This window comes from Gigantopelta aegis, chromosome 4 (genome assembly GCF_016097555.1).
Source record: "Gigantopelta aegis isolate Gae_Host chromosome 4, Gae_host_genome, whole genome shotgun sequence".
In the NCBI taxonomy this organism is placed as follows: Eukaryota; Metazoa; Mollusca; class Gastropoda; order Neomphalida; family Peltospiridae; genus Gigantopelta; species Gigantopelta aegis.
In genome coordinates this window covers 74,831,629-74,850,428 of record NC_054702.1, presented here as the reverse complement: position 1 = coordinate 74,850,428, position 18,800 = coordinate 74,831,629, and the positions used below count along the sequence as shown (strand labels likewise).

At 38.2% G+C, this 18,800-nt stretch overlaps 1 protein-coding gene across 1 annotated transcript in view; it reads right to left on the bottom strand.

Moving 5' to 3' along the window:
* Positions 1-12,905: 12,905 nt before the first annotated feature.
* The window catches only part of LOC121372266 (probable cytochrome P450 49a1), a 41,145-nt gene continuing 35,250 nt past the window's right edge, over positions 12,906-18,800 (bottom strand). Inside the window, exons 8-10 of the mRNA XM_041498556.1 lie at positions 16,430-16,511; positions 15,784-15,993; positions 12,906-14,772 (exon numbers count right to left, since the gene is read on the bottom strand). Of these exons, the coding sequence (XP_041354490.1) occupies positions 14,653-14,772; positions 15,784-15,993; positions 16,430-16,511 (412 nt within the window). The 3' untranslated portion in view covers positions 12,906-14,652. The remainder of the gene's footprint in view (positions 14,773-15,783; positions 15,994-16,429; positions 16,512-18,800) is intronic.

The window sequence follows — 18,800 nt, the reverse complement described above, 5'->3', positions numbered from 1 at the left end:
CCCTGTGATGTTATTGAGCAGTTCAGAGGGAAACTTTGTAGTGAAGGTGGGGAATACCAGATTCAACCAAGTGGATCCTGATCAGTCCCAGGAATGGCTGAATGGAACCGGTAAGAGAGGAGGTGGAATAGTTGGAATAACAAAGAAAGTATCTGCTTTAACTAGAAGGGCTTTATCATTTAACCTACGAGCACAGATTGCAGCAGTCACTAGGCAGCGCAATGATTTTGCACTCGATGAATCATCGGTTCACAAAGAAGCTACCAAGAGCCGAAAATAGAGAGATTGTGAAGATGAAGAAAGAGTTACACAGGTTCTAAACACTTTTGGTGTGTTACGAGAAGTTGAATATGATGGTGCAACATTGCAACGAAGGATCAGGCAACAAAAGAGATTACAGAGTCGTTGCTTCATGCAAGAGACAGGGCAGAAGCAAGTTGAAAAATTTGTGAGGGACAGACTGATTCTTACTGGTGAAGGACAGCTTGGAAAACAGTTCAGATATCCTTTGCAAAAGAATAAGTCACTGACATTTTCCAACATTTATGATGTTCCTAAGGTGACCAATGGCAAGGGGAAGGCATTAAAAGCAGACAGGTCTATCCTGCAAAGACTACTCATTGCCTCTGAAGCTGCTCGAAATGTTGACTTGAAAAACATACTAAAGTACGAACTTCTGCCAGTACCTCTATCACTTGCACAGATGGATGGTAGTCTTCGCACAGGACAAAAATCAGTGCTTATGGAAGAACTAACAAAGAACATATCTTGTCTAGCGACCTTAGAAATCCCTAATGGTGCAAGACTTATAACTGATGGCCAGACATTGGTTGTTGCTTTAGGGAAGCCGCAAAGTACATTAACATTTGCTGACTGCAGATATTTTTGTACAGGCAGTCTACCAATCTGGTGCAAAGTACATTCGAATTGATATCCTTTTTGACAGATACGAACACCATTCTATCAAGCAAGGAACCAGGGCTAGGAGAAAGAGAGGAACTGCTATTCGAAGAAAGATTGAATGAAGACAAATACCCTAACCACATGACTGGCCTGGTTTTCTGTCCCACCAAGACAACAAAATTGACTTAGCTAGATTTTTATCATATGAACTGATCAGTGCATCCCTATCAGGCAAGAGTATTGTAGTTGCTGGAGGATTCACAGATAGAACAGATGTCAGAAGCAACACTCGGACATCAACATCACACAGTTACAAGGTTACCACGAGGAGGCCGATACTCGAATTATGCTTCACTGTGTGAATGGAAGTTCTGACACCATTGAGGTTTCTGCAAGAGACACTGATGTTCTCCTGCTGCTCATTGCACATTATGCAAGAATGAAGTGCACCAATTTGTGGTTAAAGGCAGGGACACACGAAACACAAAAATTCATTTCATTGAGAGAGGTTATTGATACACATGGTTTAGACCTTCCAACAGGTCAACTTCTTCTTCCTTGTCATGCGCTAACAGGCTGTGATACAACTTCATACCTGTCTGGTCACACCAATAAAACAACTCTTGATATCTTCTACAAACACAAAGAACTGCTTGATGACCTTGGTATGGAGCCTCTAGCAGAACATACAGTGCATAATGCTGAGTCATTAATTTGTAAGATCTATAAAGTTCCCAATGCAGCCACTACAGACAAGGCCAGATATGTACTGTTAAAAAAAGCACAGCGTCCAGAAATCCAACACGTGATGCTGCAAGATGCCACATACAAATAGCACATTATCAAACCAGCATTTGGCTTCAGGCCAGTACATTACTTCTAAATATTCCACCTGCCACAACTATGGGATGGGAACTGAACTCCAACCAGTTTTAGTATCCCTACCATCTGTGCCAGCATCCTGTTTGCAACTAACTGCACGCGGCTGCACGTCCATGTGTTCTTCTCAGAAATGTAAATGCAGAAAAGCAAAACTGTAGTGAACTGGTGCTTTCAAATGTGCAGGTGACTGCATGAACATTGACGCATTTGACCAATAACAGATTTAATGTTTGTGTGACCCAACGTAAGAAGTCTATAATAGTGTGAATTTGAATGCAATATTTGAAGTTTATGTTTATATTAGAATAACATGTTTCAAATGTTAGTTATTAATCTAATGTTATACTTTGGTGCTTAATTTCATCCATTATCCAAAACACGACATGTAAAAATTACATGTTTATAGAGAGAAACGATACAATGTCTTGTTGTATCGAGAAACCACCTTATAAACTGACCTTGACCTTTCCTGTAAATTACCAAAACCTTAATATTACATACTTTAATTTGTTTGTATTGAATTTCTGGATGCTTAGTATGTTAGAAAAATGTCTTAGATCATTGTTATATCTCAATTAGTTGAGAAGTAATGAAATCATATAGAAAGATTGGCGGCCATCTTGTTTTGGGGCTTTAGAGGGTTTAAAACACAAAATTCAGCTTGGTATACAGCATTTTTGGAATCAGCAAATCCTAGTCATATAAAAATGACTGTATACTATATTCTACGAAAAATGCCATAACATGTCTCAAATCTCCAAAATGTGCCTAGACTACTATGTTCCTGAAGCCATCGTGGTACGTGTAACGACATAGTTGACATGTCATTGACCACATTTGTTATATTCTCGAATGTGTCTTTATGATATAAACTTGATAATTTTAAAATAGATCAAACTGAAAAGTTTTTACCGTCCGTGAAATTTAACATGCTTAATTAAAATTCAATACGTTTTGATAGACGTGTAGCTACGCCCAAAATTGAGGTACACACATTTGAGTCTTCAAGGGCGGGACGTATCTCAGTGGTAAATCGCTCGCCTGATGCACGGTGTGTCTGGGATCGATCCTAGTAGGTGGCCCATGCAAAATAATTGGTATATCAAAGGCTGTAGTATGTGCTATCCTGTCTGTGGGATACTGCATGCAAAAGATCCCTTTGTACTAATGCGGAAAATGTAACGGGTTTCCTCTAAGATTAAGTCAGAATAACCAAATGTTTGACATCGAATAGCCGATGATTAATAAATGTGCTCTAATAGTGCCGTAAAACAAAACACATTTTAACTGTCTTCTTGCATTGCACAATAGAAGAAACTGCTTTTGTGAAATATTTTTTTATTCTTCTGCTTTTTATACTTTTCCAGCTATAAATATCGTGGAAAAACCAAAAGATGCTTTACCAACTAGAACATGCCCAACATCTACCTTACCATCGATGGTCGATTGTTTCACACAAGCCTTATTAATCCTCTACTTGTCCAACCGAATGGGAGTACTGGCTTTATCTCTATCCGTCCGTTTGTCTGTCCGTCCGTCTGTCCCATATATAGTTTTCCGAATTGTGTGTTGTTAGTTTTTTTTGGGGGGTTTTTTGGGGTTTTTTTTACAATGCCTTCAGATATTGAGCTGATATTTTGTGTGTTTAGCGTTATTGTGTACTGTTGCAGATCAAGTTTGACTTTCGTGACGATTTACCTATTTTTGATAATTATGGCCCCTGAAGTTACGAGATAAAATTTGTCTTCTGTATAGCTTTATCACTTTCTGTTACAGATCAAGTTTATCTTCCATGACGGTTTATACATTTTCACAGTTATGTCCCTTGAACTTAAAAAACAATTGTTTTCCAGAGCTTTTTTGCAATGCCTGAAGATATTGATAGCAATTATGTATATAGCTCTATCATGTACTGTTACAGTTCAAGTTTAACATTCATGGCGATTTACCCATATTTCACAGTTATGTCCCTTGAATTTAGGAGATTTGTTGGGCCCAGTAGGGGACATATATATTGCTTTAGCAGTAGGGGAGACCGGGGCACAGTGGATCAAGGGGCACCGTGAATCTGTCTATTTTTAGAGAAATTGATACTTTGTAATAACAAGATGATGTCATCAGTTTATACCTCTAGGCAATCCCCAACTGAATTAGTGCATGATTCAAGACCAGATTTCACTGCAGAACAATTACAAGGTAAAGTATGTTTTTCACTACCTAAAGTAAAATTTGCATGCTCTATTGTTTTTGTCATTTAGTATAGATCATCCAGTAATAAGTAACCAAGCACTTGTTTGTAATTAGAGGGCTGTTTCATGCAGTTAATAAACATGTGTTCTGTCTGCTGCAGGCAGCCATTTTTAAAACAATGCCACAAGAGGGCATTAAGTGCATTTGGGGTACAGTGAATCGGGGTACAGTAGCTCATTTTGACAAGATATTCACTGTGCCCCGGAAAATTTTCAAAACTTTATAGGGCAGATCCAAAACCGTATTGAAGCTACTGATAAGGCAATCTTTGAAGTGAAGTTCTTGAGACGTGAGAAACCAAATGTAGAAGACCTATCAGATGTTTCGTTCGAAGATGTTGTAGGGAAGTTGCCTGCTCCCAGCGAACAAGGTGGCACAGCTCGTGTCGCGCGCCAAATGGTATTTCCAGTGGACCTCACCTCTTACTCGGATGTGCTGCGCTAGATTAACACCAGTTAACATCTTCAACCAGGGGATTCATTGACCTGTTTTGAATATTGCACGTCCCACAGATGCAGTTTAGTTTAAAATGTTTTGCAAGACATGCACATACTATGTTACCTTTGTACTTGTTCACTGTTTATAACCTTGAACACTAGGTTTAACCGTAACAGGTTTTTTAGGACTATTTTAAATTCAGTTATTATAATTTTATTTCCTTTTGCCTACACTTAGAAGGCATAGGAAACTATTGCCACAAGTGCCTAATTTTGCTATCTTTGTTATCAACAACATCTTTAAGCACAGTTATTTTGGTATTTGTCAAATTTTCATTTTTAAGAATAAATACAATGTTTGTGAATATTAAATTGGAATATGGAGTCCTTTTTTTTAACATTTGATTTACTGTGCCCCGTTCAGTGGTTCACTCTGCCCCGGTACCTGCCCACAGTGAATCAATTTTTTTTATTTTTTTTTTAATTTCCATTCAGCAAAAAATGGTGGCAATTGGCAGGTTATAAGTAAACATGTTTTATAGAGGTGAAGTTCTTCTATCATTTCCACCATCAACATTAAGCATGCCGACTTTAACATAGAAATAATATTAAACAGAATATTTCCGATCCACTGTGCCCCGGTCTCCCCTAATCTCAGAATTCATTTTGTTTAAGGATAAAAACACTTTATTCCTTCGAGTATTTTTTTTCTTCTCCCAAATAACATGCTGAGAAATAAAGAAAAATATGTTATCCTGGAACAAAAAACTATGGGCTGTAAGAAAAGGAAATGGTAGGCCAATGGACCATCATCGGTAGTAGGTTTTTAATGGTACAGCTTCTTGTTTTGACATCACGTTTTGTATCACGCTTCATTTTAAAAAGTAAAACATAATATATCCAAATGAAAACTACCATCAATATACAAAACAGTAAACTTGTTTTGTTCAAATTTGTCACTATTCTGCATTGCATACTTTTCTCGCTATTCAACTTAAAAAGTGGGACTTTGTTGTTGTTATTGTTGTTTCATTACCCGAAAGGCCTTCAAATAAAATATATTTAAAAAAAAGTAAAATATAATGATAAATACCAAACAGAAATAAAATAACTACAAAACACCCGGAACTGCAAAGTTAAATATAGACTGTACCAGAGACTGCTGCTTTAAGTTCGACACTGAAACTGATCCAGATATAGTACATAGTTCCGGATCGTTTATTCATCTGAAGTGTAAGCTGCGATCCAGCAGTTATGTCCTCAGACGTGAATAACAAATGGGTGGGGAGCAACAACATTACTTTTCTTGACCCGCGCGTGAATCAAAGACCTTGGAATTTGGCACACAACACACTATTTATTTGTCATTAACACGGTTTTATTGCAGTACCTCATGCGGATCAGGATATACGATACCTATACAAAACACGGAAAAGATAACAAAGACAGAATGGTGTATCATGCTATTTGACTCGCCCTGCTATTGACTGGGCTCATAGGAATCCGAGGTGGGGGAAGTCAAATAAGTTAATATTGACCCACAAATATGTGCATAATACACATAAGTTACTTGCCGCGCGAGTGCCGTAAATAAGTTTTAGTTGGAAAATACCTTTAAATTTATGTTAAGCTTGGTTTCTGAGGCTGTGTAAGAAATAGAATGCCGCACTACATTCGTGTCCGTTAGACACCATTTATCTTACATCTTTCGCTCGATGGATATGTTTTTCTTGAATAACTCGTAAAATAACGTATATCCAATTGCCACCCGTGTAGTTACTATTACAATTCACCTAGGACAGAGTGTTGACTAATGACGTATGTCTGTGACATTTTATCCCACGATGACTTCAGTTGCCAGATAGCATTCATGGGATGCTGCAGGGGAAAGAAAAATAGAGTTGTCGTGTTGGTCTGTTGATTTTGATCTGTTTTCAAGATTTTGATCTATTTTCGTACTTAATTTATTTTCGCAGTAGCCATCACTTATTTTCGTGGTATATTATCAGTCTTCACTCATGTGATGTATTTCATTATAGATCTTAACGATTAGTCAAGTAGATGCATTTACATTATTCTTGTTATGGTGACAACATGCTTTACTAGCAAGCACATTGAATGGAATTTGTCCATATACATTCACCCCCCCCCCCCGCCCGCCCTGCAAATACAGACTACAATTTTAACATTAATCATTATAATGACATTACCGCCTGCAGAGATGTTAAATGACAATTTATTCACAATAATTTTTGCATGACTGAATTTCTTTAAGCGTAGTTTTATGAGAGAAAAGTCAATGACACATTGCTCAGCCTACTTACCCTGTTAGCGACCAACAGTGTCCTGTGTTTCAGAAGCGGAGGTGTGTGTGTGTTGAAGCGGGGGTAATGTTGCAATCCATTGCCCTTATCGTTAAGTAAATAAAATGTACTCTTGTACGAACACCAGTCATTTCGGCATATCTACTCACAGCAGACTAAATGTACTTTATTACATTTTAAAAAAGAAGAATGGTTATTATACCCTTAATCACAAAACAGAAATGAGCCCTAAATGACTGAGGTACATGTGATACACCTTGAGATATAACATGATACGTGTGGACGCTTTCATACGTAAATCTCTACTGTATTAGGCATGTATACATCTTTACCAACATACCGAAACACCCACCTGTAAACTTATCCATCAAACAACAAAACAATCGAGGAGAGGGATTCATTGCTCCCCTAAATTCGAACTAGTCTCAGGGGAGTGATGTGGAAATCTGCAGTCGATAGACCCCTAGACAAGTTTATATAACGACACACTCAACACATTGTATTTACGGTTATATGGCGTCTGACATATGATTAAGGACCACATATATATTGAGGGAAGAAACCCGCTATCGCCACTTCATGAGCAGCTCTTTTTGATTAGTAGCAAGGGATCTTTATATGCACCATCCTATAGACAGGATAGCACATACCACGGCCTTTGATGTACCAGTCGTGGTGCACTGGCTGGAGCGAAAAATAGCCTAATGGGCCCACTGACGGGGATCAATCCCAAACCGACCGCGCATCAAGCAAGCACTTTACTATTGGGCTACGTCTCAAAAATGAGCTACCTAGAAAATTTATTTCCAGTTTATGCACATAAGATAGTTTTTGTTCAAAAAACTAACTAAAGCACATTGGTTTATTAATCATTGACTAATGGATGTTAAACATTTTTGTAGTCTTAGAAAACACCGGCTACATTTTTTTCCCATTAGCAGTGAGGAATATTTTGTATGCATTTCCCATAGACAGGACAACACATACCACGGCCTTTAAGATATCAGTCAGTTGCCCCCCCCCCCCCCCCCCAAAAAAAAAAAAAAAAAAAAAAAAAAAAAAAAAATCCTAGCTACGGCCCTGAAACACTTCGGGCGAGCGTTCTACCGACAAAGCAAGATCCCGCCTCTTCTATGTACACGACAGCTTTGATTGGTTCTATTACATGTTATCCAATCAGTACAGACAACTATTCTCCATTCCATTCATTTTGACTTATGTTCATGCTTATATTCAATCAAAGTTCAAGCTCGCTGTCTTGGGAACACACGTCAATTACATGGGCTATCTTTCCGGGAAATTGTGTTGGTGATGATATTAATTTGTGGTGTGTTCCAGAGAAGTTGCTGTAGTGTGCTTACCTGACGAGTCATTAAAAATCGCTCATGGTGGAAAGCCGAACCAGCTTTTGTTAGATAGATTTACCAAACCGAGTGATTTTTCCAGGTCGCTCTTTCAAGACCAACTCTTTTTAGCAGCGACCCGGAACCTCTATTTAAAATATCCACCACCTCACGGCCTGTGTTCGATTTACTTTGTGCGAAACAACATAAAATACATATAGTGAAAACCGTGACACTGTCAGATATTTGTTACTGTCAGCCCTAAAGTGACTTTAATACTTGGTCTAAAGAGAATGAGCATAACAGACCCTTTCTCCCAGTGTATGTTATTCTTTATATGGATTCGCAGCAGGAGGTCTTTTTATATGCATTTTCAGGGTTGGAAGCAGACTCATTCCAGGGTGTAGTGCAACTTCCAATATATATATATATATATATATATATATATATATATATATATATATATATATATATATATATATATTAAAATTAAGACACCTACAGAAAAAAGAGGACACCTACAGTATTCCAAATTATCAAACACCTGTGATAGAGATCACAGTGTAATAACATTTTCGTTCGTCACATTGTGACGAAACGTTTTCACAGACAATCCTGTAATATGATTGGTCCACAGTTTGGGGCTAACCTAATTCTTTTGGACTACTTTTTCATTTATAAACCAGCACTGGTGAAAACACTCAGAGTGTCCGTTTACTACCTCCAAAAGCTTGAGCTGCAAATGATGAACGCCGTCACGTAAAACTGTTTAAACTGTATTCTCAGCTTCGACCAAGCAACTTTTCATCCCCAGGTAGCCCTTTCTACGTGTTTTTAGCGACGAATTCTAAAACAACACCACCCGGCAACCACCCCTGGTTTAAACGACAGCCAGTTGGTGTCAACAAACGTTGATCCATTATGAAACGAATGACTCGTTGTGTTGGTTTTCAGCATGGTCATTTTACAAATCATTCTAATATCTAATTCAAAAGTCATGTTTTTCCAAATGTTGAAATGCACAATGCGTATGTAGACTGCCAGAAACACCCAGGCGACACAGATATATTACATCTGACATACCGAAGAAAAATAATTCATTGGATTTTGGGGGAACTTTGAAATTCTAATTAGGGGTTGCATACCCAAAATTCCACTCTTCGTCCATCCTGGCTTGTTTTTTCTTTTACAGAAGAGACATAACATGTAGAGATATGCAGTCGCTTTTATCAGTCCAGTCGTGTAGCGTGGAGCGCAGATGCAGTCTGACCCAGGGTGATGTATAAATTTCACTGAGTGGGGTGGTAGGGTGGGGTGTGGGTGTGTGTAGGAGGCAGGGTGCCTATAAAGGAATCACCGAAAGGGGATGATCATTTTGTTTATACAAAACTCACCGAGTGAGGAGCCAGGGTGTCTTCAGAAACTACTATAAAGCGTGGGATCGATTTAATGACGTCTTTCATTGGTCTGGGTTTACCTTTAAAAAAAAACCCCAGTCAAGTCAAGGCATTTTAGGCTAGATTTTGTTATAATTTGGGTATGCTGAATCCAAATATGGTGGATGACTTTCACAACTGTTTGTTTTTAATTTAGGAGAGCCAAAAACAAAATGGCCGCCAACATATACTATATACATTGTACATTTAAAATAGTATTCCATAAAATTAGCAAAGTGCCTAACCTTTGTTTTAACTAGTTTTGGTATCAAATGCATCAAATAAACATGGATAGAAAACGAAATTAATTCACGGGGAACGGGAGGAGGGGGATTTGAAACAGTGGAGGTATTCCATAGTTGTGAACCTATAAGCTGATAAATAGCAACCTTTTTGTTTAAAATGTCTTGTTTTGCATGTTATTGAGTTCTAGCTGTGCGATGACGTCACATACCCCCAAAATTGTTGTTTCGTTTTCCACATACATGGTAAATAGCATATCAGTCTAGCAAAGTATGGAACCTTTCTTTTTAAACTTGTTTTAGTATCAGTAGACAATATGCATCAAATAACCGTCATGGGTAATTTTTTGAAATTCCTTAGTCTTATGAGGGAGGAGCTAATTTGAAAAAGGAAGGTAATCAGTAATAGTAAAAGATATAAGCTTATATATATATATATATAAAGACGTTTATTGATAACTATATCTTTATTTTGCATTTACCATAAAGACTAAGTGTCTGAATAAATTTGTCTTGCATTTAAAAAAAACTCATATTTATGGTACCATATAATATTATTGGGGAGAATGACGTTACAAAAGGGGGTCAGTAATCTTTGAAAATGGATCTCTGGTGTCATTTGCATGGTTGAAAATTCATGCTGAGTTGATTTGAAGTGGTGTTGTGCGGCTATCTGCCTAAGCACATTATTTTGTATCAAAAATAGCACATGCATATGCACCCTAATGGCAACCCTCAAAATTAATCGCCATAAGTCGAGTTAGATCGCACTTAAAGCTTGGTGAATATGTTCAGCAATCGTTATCTAATTTAATCGATCTGTTAGTCACTTGTGCTTCCTTCATTCCAGTTATTTCCATGCTTACATGCTGATGATAATCAAACTCTTTCTCTCCTAGCCACACACCTCAGCTACCTGCACTGGCTGTCGGAACTAGTGGTTAGCTGTTGATAAAACTCTAAGTAGTGACCTTGTGACCGTACATACATCTATTGAGTCTTTAAAACTTACTCTGGGTGGGTGATTTTGCTTGTTTTTGTATAAGACACCACTAGAGCACATTGATTTATTAATCATCGGCTACCGGATGTCAAACATATCGTCATTTTGACAGTCATAGACAGGAAACCCGCTACATTTTTCCATTATTAGCAAGGGATCTTTTGTATGCACCACCCCATAGGCAGGATAGCACATACCACGGCCTTTGATATACCAGTCGTGGTACACTGGCTGGAACGAGAAATACCCCAATGGGCCAACAGATGAGGATCGGTCCTAGACCGACTGCGCATTAGGTGTGCGCTTTATCATTGGACTACATCCCGCCACCTGCGTGGTAGACGTGTCCGAGGTGCGAACCCAGTACCTACATGTACCAGCTATACGTCAGATGGCTTAACCACTACACCAACGATGCCAGTATTGTTCCCTTTCTTTTACTTCCATAATGGAAGCATCTCCACACGTATCAGCTGTTTACGATCGAAATGTGGTATCAGGTGGGCGCGGGACATAGGCCAGTGGTAACGCGTTCGCCTAATGCGCAGTCGGTTTAGGATCCATCTCCGGTGGGCCATCGGGCTATTTCTCGTTCTGGCCAGTGCTCCACAACTGTGTAACAAAGGTGTGGTATGTACTATCTTGTCTGTGAGATAATGCATATAAAAGATCCCTTGCTGCTAATTAATCGGAAATAATAGACCATTGTGTGGTGGCAGCGGGTTTCCTCTCTAATTATATCTGTAGTCCTTAACCATGACTGAACTCTTTTTTTTTAATGTTTTCCATCATGATGAAGAGTCTGATTGTGGGTCAAAAATTCTATACGAGCACGACTGAGGACGTTTTTTGTCCGCTGATGAATGTTTGGCTGATACTTCTAAATATGCTGATTTTTATGTCCATGAGACTCATGTAGACTTTTAAAATGTGATAGAACTATCAATGTGTACTTGGAAAAGTATATAGAAAACAACACGAAAACTGTATAGTCCCTAAAAAATGGTAGTTAATAATGCAAATTAACTATGAATCGCTTGACTACCAGATAACTTGACCATATTAACTTTCTTTAGTTTCAGATCGATATAATTAAAGATAAATAAACCATCATACACAATTATTTCAAATAAATACGACTATTCATCCTTATCAACCGTATCAGTTCCTTTTGCCTTCAAAACACTGAAGGTTCGTGCTTTTTTCATTTTGAACGGCCTCTCCATCATTACAAGAGCAAAACATTGTACAAGCAATGTTAGCATAGATACAGCTGCATATTTTTGTTTTGTGTCGAAGATACTAGAGATTATACTTTTATCTTTAAAATTGGATAGCTTGTTTGTGTTACAGTAAAGTACTCTTATAACGAACCAGAAGGGACCATGATAGTTAGTTCGTTATAGCAGTAGTTCATTGTACAAATTTGCATAAGTTGAGCATTAATATATATGAAAATAAAACGGGAATTTACGATCAGTTCGTTCTATGTAGTAGTTCGTTCTATGCATGTTCGTTATAAATGTACTTTAGTGTATATGTTGAAGTGTATTTTTTAATATTTTAATTTCTGTGATGAAAATTTCGCCAAAAAACGTTAGTATTGTTTAACGACACCAATAAAGCACATTGATGTATTAATCATCGGGTATTGGATGTCAAACATATGGTCATTTTGAAAGTCATAGAGAGAAAATCCGCTACATTTTTTCCATTACCAGTCGTTGTGCACTGGCTGGAACGATAAATAGCCAAATAGGCTCGCCGACGGGGATCGATCCTAGACCGACCGCACATCAGGCGAGCGCTTTACCACTGGGCTACGTTTTGCATGGTGTCTAACTCTCATAAGAACATTTGATCAGCCTTTAACCTCTGTCCTGTAGCGAACAATCGACATAACGGAGCGCTTGAACCGTAATGTGATGTGAACACGAAACTAAAATAAATTAATAAATAAAATAAATAAATATTTAAAAGAAAATTTGCATATGCTTGATGAATGCATGTGCTTTATACATTTAAAAATAAGCAAATGTTTAAGATGCTACAGTATAACACAGAAAATCAACAAAGTCGTATTTTTGTTTAGTTTTTTTTTTCAGTCCCATAAAATAAAATTAAAATATACGGTTTAACATGAGTATTGAGTAAACAACAATGAATATGTAATGTGGTATGAAGACAAATGGTATCAGTAATGTCAAATAAATATTTTTATGAAATGAATATTAAAGAATATTATATTAAATATCTGCTCTCACGCAAGCGTATATATACAACCAGTGTACGAACACAGCACCTTTTCCAAACGCTCAATAGTACAATGGTTTATGTAATATTGTATAGCTTATCCTGTTAGGCATTTTTTTTATTGGCTACTGGGCATAATACCACCAGACATGGGCCCGACTTCCCATGTTCAATTCATACACTCACAACAGCAGTCACAGTTATTAAATTAATATGACTATTTTTATAACAATATAGTATTAAATATATATATATATATATTTAACTATAGGCTATATTTTAATGATTTTATTATAAAAATGGATATAGCATCGTGGTAACACAAAATATGATCAACAGCAGTATGAAACTGCTTGATATGTCTTCAACATACCTTACTTATAGCTGCCAGTGTTTTATATGGTTGTATCCATATACTTTGATATACACGATTAAGAGAGTTACGTTTCTTTCTTTTCCCTGGATCAAGATATAGCACAGTTGTGGAACATTTGTCTGAAGCTGTATCCTAACCGGCCGCGAGCGATGAGACTTAGCTGTCGCGTCGCACGCGTGCGGTTAGGATACGACAATTGAAATTAATGATTTCTAAAATAATCGCTCGCATCGCTCGAGTCGCTCGCGGCCGGTTAGGATACAGCTTAAGGTGCGATCGTTACCAGGTTCGATCGCCTTCGACAGACTCATTTCCACCCGTTTTAACCAATGCTACACGATTGGTAGCATACATAAAATAACGTGGTATGTATTGTCCTATTAATCAGAAAGTGCATATAAAAATCATTTGCTGCTTTATGAAAGGTTAAAGCTTTAACGACACCACTAGAGCACAGTGATTTATCAATCATCGTCTTAAACACCCGCTACATTTTTCTATTATCAGTAAGGAGTCATTTATATGCACTTTCCACAGAAAGTACTGCAGATATCACGGCCTTTGATACAGCAGTCGTCGGACCATGGATGGGTTGCGAAAAATCCCTAGTCATGAGTCCACTGAGATGATTCGAGCACTTTACTGACTTATGTTTGTGGCACGCACTGTTCTATTTGTTTTGTAATCGAAACAGGTTTAGTTAGTCTAGAGGTATTGGGTTTTTTCTTCGTTTCTGAATTTTTTGTTGTTGTTACATATACGTTATCTTTACCCGCTAATGGCCAAGCGTTAGAATATTGTTTAACAAACATATTATATGTCCCTTCTCAACAACTGTTCGACGATTTGTGTATAAACAATTTCGTATGTGCTGGTCTGTCTGGGAAATCCCAAAAGAGTCTTTCTGGAAAGATTGTACCTTGTAATAACATAACTGCTTTTCTATAATGCAGAACATATTCTCGAATTGTTTTGGTATGACAATAGTATTTGAGGTATATTGTCTGCATAGATACAGATTGTATTTTAACCAGTTAATGTAACTGTGTCACAGAGACGTGGGTGAATGAATGGTTTACACGCCACAGTGTAAATACAGTGATCCTACCCAACACTCATCCTCAATAGCAAATTCCGTGCTTAATTATTTGACCGAAAGCTGCACGCGATCGCTGTCTTCACACGCCATTGTTACTTAAAACTTCACGGTTCTCGTTTTTCGAAATTAATCTTCAAAGGCGTTCTGTTCGCTGCGATGATTTTATAGATAATGTCCAGTGATTCTTGCGGATCCTTCAGACTCACTTTGTACTTCATCAAGAGCTACAAAGATATCAAAATAAGGTGTTATTACATTCATCTTTTGTTGGTAACATTTTCTGTTTGGTTCAAACGAACTATAGTAGTTAGGTAGTGTATACTAGTTTCGGCCTTTATGGCATTTTTACCATTACATTATTAATTTTCTAAAGCGTTTTAATTAAGTTATTAATTTTGGTAAATCCAATGTGTTTCAAGTCGTCCCGGTGACTGCAGAAGTTGAACATGTATTTTATGTAAAACAGAAAACTAGAGTCATTTCCACAATATCAAGTTGAAATATGCATCTATTGAAAATTATTGCAGTATTTAAATTTGTTCTATCATTTTAGTTAAATAATATACTGACATGGAAACAAGCCTTGGGACCCCAAAACTTGATGATAATAAGATGAACATGATCATTCATTAGGAAAACATGGTTACAAGTCTAGGGCCCCAGAATCCTAATAATTGTTATTCAAGTCTAACGTTTAGCATTAACATAATCTATCTATCTTCATCCGAGAACAAACACCCAAATACTCTTCATCAGTTACCATCAATTGGAAACATGTTTTACTGCACATATAAATAAATAAACTAATTTGGCACAGGTTATCCACTCAAGTCATTCTACTCTCCGACACACTCTGTCCGCTATACGTAACCGTCAATACAGTGTCATAGGAATTTATTACAAATTGTTATAAATAAAAGTAAATAAATGACAGTATGTAGACAATTGTTAACTACAAAATGAATAAAATAAAATAAAACAATTTATAGACAATTATTACTTCATAGTGTACAAGTTACAAGTTTATGACAAACATTATATTAAAGTTAGAAGGTATACAATACTTCTATAATAAAATAACCGAAGACGTAACTTCAGTTTAAAAATAAGATTTACAGATTCTGAGAAGACGTATAATGAATGATTTATAATTATGAAAAAACCCCGGATGCCCTGCACTTTAAATATATCAGTTATGATTACGAACTGTTCAATATGCACACTTTAGTTCTCACTTTACAAACGAGTAGGTGTATTTGTCTTTCTGCGAGAGTCTTGCCCAAGCAGCTTCTGGGACCGAACCCGAATGGCATCACAATGAAGGATCTAATGCGATGTTTCACTGGATCGATGTCATTTAGCCATCTTTCTGGAATAAACTCTTCAGGGCGAGGGAAGTATTCCGGGCTGTGACACAGTACGTTTTGACCGTAGTGTACCATAGTCTGTAAACAATTTAACAATACACGTATGCCTATATACATAGTAAAAACAAAAATATATCCATACATAATACTGAGTTTATAGATGGTACTGAAATTTTATTATATCGGTTGTCCAAAAAACCCCACAGCCACGATGAAACCGACTGAAAGTATGAGAACTAATGTTTATATTACACTTGCATTACGATACAGGGGGTAGGTTTCGGGGGTAGAATCCCACCCACCTCCTGCCCATGCAATTTTTCTCTTCTTTTTTTCAATACATTTTATGGGGGAGCATGTTTCGACCCCCTATAAACTTCGCTCGCTAGTCTGAAGCCCCCCCCCCCCCCCCCGCTAAATTTCTTGCACACGCGCCTGTATTAAAACAATTTATAAAATTCACAGTTGTTTATAACAATTCAAAATAAATTAAAACGGGGATATTACTACTTACGCCTTGTGATATTATATACCCATCCAATGAGATGTCTTTGTTTATGATGCGAGCAGCGCCACCTGGTGTTGGAAATACCAATCTGTGAAATAAAATACATCTGTTGAAATAAATGAAAGACGATTTTGTAATGCGATAAATGCAAAAGTTGGGATAAAGTATAATCCTGAACCTGTAATAAACAATACCTCGTATTTTTGTACCTTTCCACCTCTAAAGATATAAGGTTTTCTTCTAATGGATGATCAAATGCGGGTTGGTAATACAGAACTAGATCCTAGCAATCAATAAGAGATGTCAACTGAATACAGAGTTACTTGCCTTCCAGTTCTGTGATAAGTTATAAATTAGGAATTATAAAATAATAATTAGGAATACACAGTTAAATCCACTTCATGCAGACCTCGACGTAAAAAAAAAAAAAAAAAAAAGAACAAAACAAAATGGAGAGAAGAAATGAATTAGATTACGGGAAGCCATTTAAGATATTACTATACTGATACCATATATATTAGCATTCTAAGGGGAGTTAAAAATTACTCCTTGAACTAGTTTCTAGGAAGTAATAGGGAGCGAAAGTGGTAGTTCCCCTTAAACGGCGAAGTCTATTTATGTTTACTATCTATTTTAAATCTGGCATCGTTATATTCTATACTTTAACTATAATACTAATATGTACTGACGGAATAGGACCTGAGAAATACAAATATAATATACTCTTCAAAAAAAGAAACGCAAAAGGGTACAAATGGGTTATAACTCCGATTTTATGTTTCCTACCGGTTCATGCTTTGTGAATATAAGGTCATTGCATGTCCCAAACACATTCCCACGGTTACATTCGATAAAACGCAGCTACTGTACAATAAAGTTCCAAAATGTGAATATTCGCAAAAACGCAGCCACGTGCAAACCATGTCACCACTGCACGTGCGTTGTCTGCACGTGCAACACGAACACCGACAGTATAAAAGTGCAGAGTGTTCGCTTGCCTGGCCTCTGTATCTGGCCGACAGTTGACAATCCAGGACATGCCACGTCTCAGTGAACCGCAGAGAAACAATGCCATCGGCCGACTAGACGCAGGCGAATCCAGAACGGCCGTTGCCAGGGCATTCCATGTGTCCCCAAGCACCATCTCCAGACTGTGGGACCGTTACCAGCAACATGGATCAACACGTGACCTCCCTAGATCCGGTCGACCACGGGTCACTACCCCCGGGCAGGACCGCTACATCCGGGTACGCCACGTTCGGGAACGATTGACTACTGCCACCTCCACAGCCGCAGCAATACCAGGTTTGCGCAGGATATCCGACCAGACCGCACGGAACCGCCTACGTGAGGTAGGAATTCGTGCCAGACGTCCAGTTCGAGGTGTCATCTTAACACCACAACACCGTCGACTCCGACTGCAGTGGTGCCAGATTCATCGACAATGGCCTCAACTGCGATGGAGACAGGTGTGGTTCAGTGACGAGTCCCGATTTCTGCTCCGACGTCATGATGGAAGATGTCGCGTGTATAGGCGTCGTGGTGAACGTTATGCGGCAAACTGCGTGCAGGAAGTGGACAGATTCGGCGGGGGTAGTGTCATGGTGTGGGCAGCCATCTCACACACTGGCAGAACTGACCTGGTCCACGTGCAGGGCAACCTGAATGCACAGGGCTACATTGACCAGATCCCCCGGCCACACATCGTTCCAGTTATGGCCAACGCCAACGCAGTGTTCCAACATGACAACGCCAGGCCTCACACAGCACGTCTCACAACGGCTTTCCTACAGAACAACAACATTAATGTCCTTCCTTGGCCATCGATATCACCGGATTTGAACCCAATTGAGCATCTATGGGACGAGTTGGACCGACGCCTCCGACAGCGACAACCACAGCCCCAGACCCTGCCCGAGCTGGCAGCAGCCTTGCAGGCCGAGTGGGCCACCATCCCCCGGGACGTCATCCGTACTCTGGTTGCTTCAATGGGCAGGCGGTGCCAGGCAGTTGTCAACACACGCGGAGGCCACACCCGGTATTGACTCCAGATGACCTTGACCTTGGTGGTGTGTCCTATCACTTACTCACAATGGACTAGAGTGAATTGTGAACAATCCTGCAACATTTGGTAATTATCGGACTCACCATTCAATAATTAAATCAATTCTCCAAATGTTACGACAATGTGGTTTTGCGTTTCTTCTTTTGAAGAGTATATGTTAGTTTTTATATTCAACAAAAGTTGGAAATATAAGAGCAACTCAATGTTTAAACTAAAACACAATTACACACCAAACAGATCTACATATTCTTCGATACAACACAAATTCGATCGGTGCAAACAGTTGATCATTCACAGATAATTTCATCTGAT